The sequence below is a fragment of the Morone saxatilis genome, unplaced genomic scaffold, assembly GCF_004916995.1.
Source record: "Morone saxatilis isolate NCDOM2014 unplaced genomic scaffold, NCSU_SB_2.0 Contig5, whole genome shotgun sequence".
Lineage (NCBI taxonomy): Eukaryota > Metazoa > Chordata > Actinopteri > Moronidae > Morone > Morone saxatilis.
The window spans coordinates 5,785,273-5,795,322 of NW_023340095.1; the positions used below are offsets into that span (position 1 = coordinate 5,785,273).

General features: G+C 42.4%; 1 protein-coding gene across 1 annotated transcript in view; it reads right to left on the minus strand.

Annotated features, from left to right (window-relative positions):
- Nucleotides 1-4,664: 4,664 nt before the first annotated feature.
- The window catches only part of dnah7 (dynein, axonemal, heavy chain 7), a 63,779-nt gene continuing 58,393 nt past the window's right edge, over nucleotides 4,665-10,050 (minus strand). The window contains exons 62-66 of the mRNA XM_035676793.1: nucleotides 9,374-9,604; nucleotides 7,622-7,774; nucleotides 5,782-5,959; nucleotides 4,897-5,000; nucleotides 4,665-4,790 (exon numbers count right to left, since the gene is read on the minus strand). Coding sequence (XP_035532686.1) covers nucleotides 4,665-4,790; nucleotides 4,897-5,000; nucleotides 5,782-5,959; nucleotides 7,622-7,774; nucleotides 9,374-9,604 — 792 coding nt within the window. The remainder of the gene's footprint in view (nucleotides 4,791-4,896; nucleotides 5,001-5,781; nucleotides 5,960-7,621; nucleotides 7,775-9,373; nucleotides 9,605-10,050) is intronic.

Consider the following 10,050-nt stretch of genomic DNA (forward strand, 5'->3'; position numbering starts at 1 on the left):
CATTAATACCACGGGTCTTTATAGTGTTCAAAGTGTGAATCAGCTAAAGCAGAAATTCCTGTTGGTGTTATAGTATTTAATAAATAGTTTAAAGTACTCTGTAAAAGAAATCATTCACTATGGTGGTCAAGTTCTTCGCGCAGACCGCTCAAGTTACTGTGTGCTTTCAATATGACAAACATTTCCTGCATTGTAACGGACGTCAACCCGAGCTTATCAACCACGGGAAACAAAGATTTATTATTATTTATTATGTTATTTATTAGTTATCTTTAGTTTCTTTTTCCCACTTCATGTTTTCTGAGGGTACATATATCTCTTGCTGAACTGCTGCCAATTGGCCTTGGCCCCAGTGCGTTTGCAGGGCTGAGGTTTGATACGACCCGCCCTCCGATCCCTGACCCTGACGCCTCCGCCCCCGACTGAATCCATGGCTGGTTTTTGCGCTCGGCTAGCTGCTGCCATTTCAGCTGCTGGACACAACGTTTCAGCGTTGTTGGCTTCATTTTTGATCCCTTCATTGACATCCATCGTCTTATGTCTTAACTGGCTGTAAATTCATCGTGTCAGTAACTTGAACTTCGTCTTGACCTGACTGCATCCAGCATTGAGCATGGTTGAACTAAACCGTTGTGTCTTAAATTTGTTTTCATCTTTGTACTGGCAAAGTTAAATACTGAAACCTTGTTACTTTTTAAATAAACTGTGTGAAGTACATGAGAGAATTTTCGGTGTATGTTTAACTCGTTATTGGCCTTCTTTTTACTGAACGAGTGTGTGAGCGCACACTACCTTATCTCGTTTTACTGTTGTTTATTATTTTATGTTTATTTAATTCTGGACACAATGGGTTAAACAAAGCCGAATGTATGTTTCACACTCAAGCTTAATTTCTTTTAAATAAAAGTTATTGATTTATTCGGTTGTTCAACATATTAACTCTTGTTGGGTGTATTTTGGTATTTAAGATTACGGTCTTTTATAAAACCAGTAGTCTCTTTTCTTCTGTTTCCTATATTTAACGCAAAAACTGCCTGGACAGCGATCAATAAAATGTTTGCGACATCTTATAGACTATTGCCCCAAGAACAAGTTCTTTATCTGTTTATGGGCAAATGTTCTGTTAAATGAAGAGTGTTTTAGATTTTTGTTAGTTGTATGTAATTTGTTTCAGTATCTGTGAATAAAATTCAAAATGTGCATCCTTCGCGTTTGCCTGTCTGGCATATCTACCATTACGAAGGAAATAAACCGGTAAGATTCCCTGGTACTCTGGATCTCTGAGCAATCTTGCTACATGTTACAAGAGACATGGTGTACAGCGGAAACCGAGCGCACCACTCCATCATACATGCTCCTCCCCGCTCGTTCTTCTTCTTCCGTCCAAAGTCAGCAGGGTTGCTGCAGTTGATCTTGAAGAATGCGTAAGCCGGTGAACGATGCAAATTTAGAAACCAAATAAATGTACAAGGTGCGGTGAGACTCGGTGGAGGATGCGTCATAACTCGCTAGCTGTGCATTTAAATGCGAGTTATCAGCCCGGTCCGGGTTATTCCATGCAACGAGGCTGGCTGAAAGCAAATCGAAACAAAGTAATAATCATTCACTGTAATGGTCGCAGCTTGTATGTCTGGTGCTACTGTGTTCGACCTCTGTAGCTCTTACGCAGAACCGGGCCGCTAGTTGCTGGTACTTGTACAAGAAATATGGTCATGTATATTTCATTATATTTTTAGTACACAAAAAACACTTCTATCCTCTTTTTAAATTCATTGAAAAAAGCAACAGAGACTAGAACTTAAGTTGGCAAGGCACGCAGCGACCCCGGTTCTGATCCATGTGGGGGCCTGGCTAGGCACGTCGGAGTTGCAGGCATCATGGCGATGAATAATTGGGGACGTGGCCGGGTGGACAGTAGTGCCGCGCCCCCTGGCTGTAGCGGGCACACGTACACATCCTCCTGAAGTTTCCTGTCGTTGATAGGCTTCATCCAATTTCTGGACCAGTTGAGAGGAGAGTAGAGAGAGGAGTAGGAGGAAGAGGAGAGGCAGAGGTAGAGAGGACGGGATGTAGTGAGATGAGACAGGAGGCGAGAGACAGAGACAGGAGAGAGGAGAGAGCAGAGAGAGACGAGATCCATGTTAGATGATCTGTGAGAGAAGATGAGGAGAGAGAGATCAGGAGACAGAGAGATGATGAGAGAGAGAACATGGTGGGATCTGGATGAGAGAGACAAGGGAGACATGGGAGAGAGATGAGACAGAGAGATGAGGAAGACGAGGACAGAAGTGGAGAACAGAGAAAGAGAGAGAGAGACGAGAGAGACAGAGAGAGGAGGAAGAGAGGTGGAGAGAAGAGAGAGCAGAGATGAGATGAGAGGAGACCAGAAGAGGAGAGAGGTACAGAGACCAGAGAGAGGAGGAGAGGATGAGAGAGAGGAGAGAGACGAGAGATGGAGGAGAGACGAGAGAAGATGAGAGTCATGAGAGAGGAGAGAGAAGAGAGACAGGGGAGAAGATGACAGAGAGAGAGAGACAGAAGACAGTAGAGAAGACGAAAGACAGAGAAGGAGCGACGCGGTAGAGGAGATACAGATGAGAGAGAGAGACAGGAGAGAGAGAGACAGAAGACGGAGAGAGGAGGAGAGAGACACAGAGATGAGAGAGAGGAGACAGGAGAGAGACAGTGGAAGAGAGAGAGAGAACATTTATGAGAGGACAGGGGAGGAGAAATGAACCATTAGAGCAGAGGAAGGACGAGAAGATAAGAAACAGGAACATGGAGACTTAGAGAAGAGGCAAGAGAGAGACAAGGAGACGAAGACAGTGAGAGAGATTAGAGAGGGATGACAAGACGAGAGAGAAGAGAAGACAGAAGAGAGGATAGACGAGCAGAGAGGAATGAGATGAGAACAGAGAGAGGTGGAGACAGAGTGAGGAGAGGAGAGACGGAGAGGACAGGGTGCGATGAGCGGAGGGTAGAGAGACAAGACAGAGGAAGAGAATAGACGCAGAGGAGACGAAGAGGACAGTGAAGCGGTCAAATGACCGCGACGTACCTTTCATCTGCCCAATTTGCCTTCTCGACCTTCCATTCAGCTAACTTTAACAAAACAGTCACTTGTTAAGAGGCTTCTTACTTTTAGAACTTGAGTGGAATAATAACTGCATTAATTGTGCGCCTCTGCGACGAGCAACCAAGTTAACAGGAATATTGTTCTAAAGTCCATGGTATATGAGGAATTATATGTTATTTGGAATGACAATCTTGGAATATAGGAACTTTATCTATAGGACTCTGCAGATGACCTTCCAGAAATACACAAACAACCTGACTCCAGATAGGGGCGGACTTTCACGAGAGACGCAACAAATCCCTACACATGGTCCTTAAACGGTCAGACAAAACACAGCGAAAAATCCGATCTTCACTTTTTTTATCAAACAGTAGCCTAAATTTAACTTTCGGGACAATAAACTATTAACAATTACATTAACAGCGGAGTCCCCTCTGCTGTATTAAGAGGCCGGTTATGCAAAAAGTAAACTGGCCACCGGAAAAAAAACATCTTACAGAAAAAACAAAAACCAGTGTGAGTGTGCACAAAAAGCCACCATCTTCCAACGGCATCGGTTAGGATATTTGCCATTTCAAAACGGCATTCTTCCCTCGCCCCCCCCCCACACCCACACACACACACACACACACACACACACACACACACACAAATAATAAACACATTTTTAATTACGTTCCGCTCTTGTCAAAAACTGATTCTGTTAATAACTTGCCCTAAAATGTCTGAATATTAAAAAAAGTCAGTCTTGTGCATTATTCATCATCACTGGATGCATTGTGGAGAAGAGAGAACAGAGGGAGAGAAGAAAAGAATAAAAAAACCCGATCAGTCGTCGCTCTCTGCCACTGGCGCTCTGTTTCCATCACTGTCAGCCTGCTTTCATATAACACATCAAGCTCTGTTAATTAATAAAAGGATGAGAGAACCAGGTTTCCTACAGGCAGAATGCTGCTGCTCAGTTTCAGGTCCAGAGAACAAGAAGCTGTGAACTTCCTCCTGGGTAGAGCTGCAGCTTACTGTATGGCGTTCACATTCTCCTCCGAGACTCACAATATTGGTCTCAGCCGCCTCGTAGGAGTTTACAAGCTGAATAATGACGGAATCTGCCCCATTTTTTTATACTATGATATGTGATAGATATTATCTTTCCTCTCTTCTGACATCCTGAGGGATTCACTGGAGCAGAATCAATAAACCTCCTCCCTGTAAGAATATGTTATGCAACATTATGTTTTTTGACTGGTTGCCTGCAGTGTTATTCACCCTAAACTGTCTAGTTATCTTATACACTAAGGCTCAATACTTCCCCACAGTGAGGAGTAAAACCATAACAATATAGAAAATGTAAACGTAAACACGGGATATAACTCTTATATCAACTAATATTCCAATTCCAATCATACAAGAGAGATTAAATACCAACATCTGATCGAGAGAAAAAGTTATTCTTGATTCCACAAAGGATTAAAAATGTGTATTCACACACGATACAATGTTCACACATATAAACATGAAGTTATGCAGACTGACAGTTGACTGTTAAATGGACAGTTTGGGCAACTGTCACCCTGCATCATCAGGGAAATCAAATCCCGGTGACTGTCAGCAGTTTAAAGGACCAGTAGTGTCCGTCAGTCTCAGTCCGGTCCCTCAGCTGAGCTCCCTCCGAAGCTGCTTTAGTCTGCCTACCTTTGCAACCTGCTTCTTTTTCCTGACTCAAATAAAAGGAAACTGCGAACATGAACACAAGCTGAAAAAGATTATCAGGGTGTTTCTGAGGATTCTTAGAGTCAGTGTAATATATGTGTGCTCCTCACCACAGGCATGGGGTCATGCAGCTCTTTGGGGTACGACTCAGCAAGAAGTTTGGTCTTCCTGTCCCAGCGGGCGCCATCAAGGTACAGGCCATTAATGTACACACCTGAGTGTGACACAAACACAGAGACAGGTACAGGTTAGTGTTAGTATCATATTAACATCAACTACCTTCTGCTTTGTGACTACAATGCGTATTGGCTCTTCCAGCAGCCATAAAACTTTATGAATCGAGCTGCAGCAACTGACCTCTGTCCATAACACTGTCGTTTTATAAAGCACGTGAGCTCTCCTATTAATAGTGCATCTCGTCAGTAACACACACCCAAATGCACTAACACACTGTCAGATTTGTGGCTTGGTAGTTTGGGCTGTGTTAGTGTGACGGGACCCCAGCTGGGGACTGATTGAGGATGAGGCTTTATGTGAGACTGAGAATCTCACAGCAGAGCTGGAGGCACAGCGAGGGGCTGACGCAGGCCTGCATGCAGACGAGAGGCGGTGGAGGCTTTGCTTAAACTTACTTTCTCACTTTACACTCTGCCTCTCTTATATTCAGTCAGCCTAATGTCAGTTTTTATGTTTGTTACTTCTCTTCTACCCACTGCTTATTTCACATTCTGCTTTGAAACCTCATTTTTTATCCCCTTGAACCATTTTTTTTAATCTTTCTGACTCTCTCTCTCTCTCTCTCTCTCTTCAAGTGCTCTCTGTATCTTCCTGGTGTCTTTTCTTTACATTAAACCAGGGGGTGTTTTGCTGAATAGGGACATTTTATCTTGTCAAAAGCAACCTTAATATCCTGCTTTTACTTTTAAACTACCATCCTTCCTTCTGTCTAAACACACCCTTTCTCATCTTCTCTACCGGCCCTGTGAGCATCCTACCGTCCTCTGGGGCCCGTTTGTACTGTTTGTCGTCCAGGACCTCAAAGTCGAAGCCGAGCAGGTCAATAGGGACGGTGTGTTTCCTGGCATAGTTCTGCTGGCTGCCTGTGAGGAAGGCCTGGGTGAAGAAGAATCCTGATACCCAGAATACAGCAGGCGTACCCTGATCATACCAGTCCTGAAAACACAGCAGGTCAGAGAGTGTTTATAGAGGTTAATTAGTAAAAGTAATAATACAAAATATATTAAAAAATGCACAAATGAACAACTATGTGACTGAACTGACGACCTGTAGAAGGATTTACACGTCAGGTATGAAATTATCTCAGGTTCAGGATCACAAAGAAAACAAAGTATTGGACAAAGATGGCAATATATATATATATATACACACACACTGACTGAAATCAGCCCTGGACCCCAAACCAATAACAAGACAAACAGCAGGATTTATATTCATAGATGGAGATAGTGAGTTAATCACTTCTGTCCAGCAGGATTTAGTACTTTAATCCACACGTCACCGCCTGTGGATTAAAGTACCCACTTGCCCACAATCGTGCCAACAAGAGTCTATAGTATTGATAAGTTTGCTTGTTTTTTACACACATCTTACAGAATATGGTGGATTGCTGTAGATTAAACTACCCAACAGTATATAAAGTAGTTACAGCAGCACACACTTCATATATGATAGTAAAACACTGTCAGGGACCAATATTGTGTTACTTTTGATACCTAAGTGTACATTTGGCTCATAATACTTACCTACTTTCACTTAAGTAAGGTTTTTAATGCAGGATGTTTAGCTCTAGTGGAGTAGTGATACTTTTACAGAAGTAACAGATCTGCATACTTCCTCCACTACTGCTAAAATGTTTTGGAATAATCAGTCCACTCCACACAGCGAGATGAAACTAATGTTTTCTCTTCAACTCTTTTTACCACGGCAATCGATCACGTTTCTTAAAATGCCGAGGTATTCTGTTAAGAAAGCGAGCTGTCTCAGATAAGAAACCCCGTGACTTTCCAACTCACCCTGTGGGGAGTCATGGGTGGACACTTCCCCAGACACACACAGTACATTATTCTCATTCCACTGAGTAACGATGAACATGAGGAACAGTGCTTCTCCAGTGGAAATACACAGGGAAACCATGGAACCTGTTAGATGAAGTTGCAGACTCACATGATACAATAGCTCATGTGTCTGCATGTGTTTCCTCTACCAACTCTGCTCATGAGTGAAAAGCATTACTAGACCCCCCCCCCGCCACCTCCTATGTGGAGATAAGTGAAGTGAACCGGTCTTGTGTAACGAGTGTGACACGGCTTACAGCAGGGTTTCAGTTCACTAAAGAGGGTTCAACGTGCACTGATGTAACGTTTTCATGTGATACGAGCTCCTCACCTCGGAAAAGGTCAAACACGGTTCTTGTAGAGTCTACGACAAGGATCGCTTTAGTTGTTCTGGAGGTTTGTGGTAGCCCACTGCCTCATGAGACATTCAGTGAAGTAACATCGCCCGTAACAAAGACAGAATCTGTTCGTGCAGTTGATTACACAACAGCTTTTTACCATTAAAGCAATGTTTTCTTGTTGTTTGTTCCATGTGTATGCTGACTGGTATTGCTGACCATGACGATATACGTGCACTAATCTGACGTTGCTATAAGAGCGATTAAGAGATTAAGGTCTTTCCTTTTTACAATGAAACAAAAACACACACTCTTCTTTGTTGTTTCTTTCTCCAAGTCTCTGATTCTTTCTCTCTTCCCTGTTCATTCACACCCCCACTGGCTCCTTCTTTGAGCATCTGATTTTGAACAGGTTTTGGTACCTGGAAGAACTTGAGTCGCTCCAGGAAGTCGTTCACATAGCTTCCCAGCGGTTTGAGGCTGGGGTAAGACTTCTTCATCCACATGCCTGGGATACGGCCCTTCAAGATACTGCTAACCACCTCCTCCAGCTCAGCAGACATCACCACCAGCCCCTGCACACAAACACACACAGACACGGGATTCAGATCTTTACTACTTGAAAATGTGAAGTTGTTAAAGCCCCGTTCTAACACTGAATCGAGTATTAGAGAAATTCAAGCTTGTCACTTAAAAACCTCTCTCTGGAGATAGGTGACAGACAGACGCATAATGGAAACTCTTATCGCTCTGTAGGGGGTCTTTTATACCGGGATGAAAGATGATGTGCTCTCTCCCCTTCCTGACTCTTTATGCTCTCTCCACTTCAATCCCATGAGACTCAGGAGGAGAGGAAATGTTTATGGAGTTTGCTAAATGGTGTAAAGAGGACACGCGTGTTCAGGCATGTTTTTTTTTTAATGTGGTGTAATTAGGAGTGCAATGCTACACATATTCATGCACATGTATTCAAATGTTTTGTTTGGTCTTTAGTTTTCCACACTAATTCTATGAGCTAAATAATTATAGTTTTAGTCTTAATGCAGTCTAATTATAGGCAGTGTCCTGGCATGTGAGAAATACAAAGTCAGTATTTTTTTTAGTAGATATTTTGACTTCTTCGAGTGTATTTAAAAAAAAACTAAAAATAAAACTGATTATAATTATTTTAAGGCTTTAAGAAAGCTATATTAGGGAGTCTGCCTAACTTTTGAGAATCTCAGCTCATCACACGCAGCAGTGGTGGTTACTCTCAACTACTCAATCACCCTCCCTTTTCTTTTTTATGGATCTAGTGACTGCAAAACCACAACCCAACTTTCAAACTATTCCTTTAGAGATCTGCAATCACATGTTCATATTTTTATCCATGCTCTAGGGATGATCATTCTCAGTCAGACCAACACTTTGGTTCAGACTCAAACTTCTCTACAACTATTCAATGGATTACCATCAAATTTCATTTGAATTTCATTTCATCTAATTGTACTAGTCTATGGTCTACTATGCTACAGAGGAAAAAGAGCACTTTCTGAGAGAAGGTCAAGAGCACTAGTTACTGATTTTGAGGTTTAGGTGGGTGCTTCATTCTTGTCATTCAACAACATGTTCAGGGTCAACAACATCTCTATAATGCATCCATTTCATTTCTGCAGCTCATTGCTTTATACCTGTGCTTGCAAAATACAAAATACAGTAACATATTGGAGGAGGAGGAAGAAGGTCTTCTGTATTGTGCTTACTTTTCTTTCTTCTTTTACTTTTCAAATTGCCTTTAACTTTCACAATTACTGTACAAATGTTTCCTTGTAATAGGACATTATAGTGTTAGATTATTTAGTTGGAGTGTTGTGCTGAAAGCTTACAGTATCTGATTTCTGAAGATGTATTGGGAGAGTTTTCCCCTGTAATCATTCAGCAGAGGTGTGCCTCCTCTCATGAAATATTGCTTTCACTGTACAGAAATGTAAAATCAATGATGATTCATCATTTGGCTTTACTGTTTATCTAAAACAGACACATTTTGTGTACTTATAGTGCATCCGGCCATACATCATGCTGTATCCGAACAGTAAGGATCCCTGAGAATGAGAGATTAAGATGATTAAGCCCTTACTGCTAACATGACCTGCTCTTTACATCCAACACTTTTTCGACCAGCTCGTCTCATGTACCTTAATGGCCTTCTGAATGTTGATGCAGGAGCTTCGGATGGTGCCGAGCAGGTTGTTGAAGCGGCCCATCTCCTGCAGCAGCACCGTGTTCATACTCTGATTGTAGCTGGTGGGGAAGCGCCTCATTGCTGCCTCCAAGTCAAAGTCTCTAGGCAGCTTGCTCAGGATGTCAGCTGCCACATCAAAGACCATGTCATCTGAGGATTTGGCGTCTCCGCCTGAAGAGCGGGACTGATCAGAGACACAGAGCGACAGAGGACGGATGAGAAAGGGAGGCAGGACTTGTGGCTCGGATTGGTTTGACAGTTCATCGTTTTTTGGGAAAATTATCTTTTGCTGTCTTTGACTTGTCAAATTATGTATTCCCTTTTTTCGGGACTCTTCTGCGTTGGTGCTATTTTGGTCCTGAAAAGACCCTGATGTTAAGAGGTTCTGACTTCTGACTTGACTTTGCTTATATTTCATCGTCTTTGTGCCAGATTGATTTCGACACATGCTTTTAAAAAGGGCAGAAAATGAAACAGAATATCAGTCATATGATTTAAATCTTAATTTTGACCTCCCCTTTCTTGATTTGACATTTCTCAGGCTAGCCTGGTGCTACCAATGTAACGACACTGATGATGCGATCATAAGCATATATTTACTGGAATCTGTCTGTGAACACACACACACAC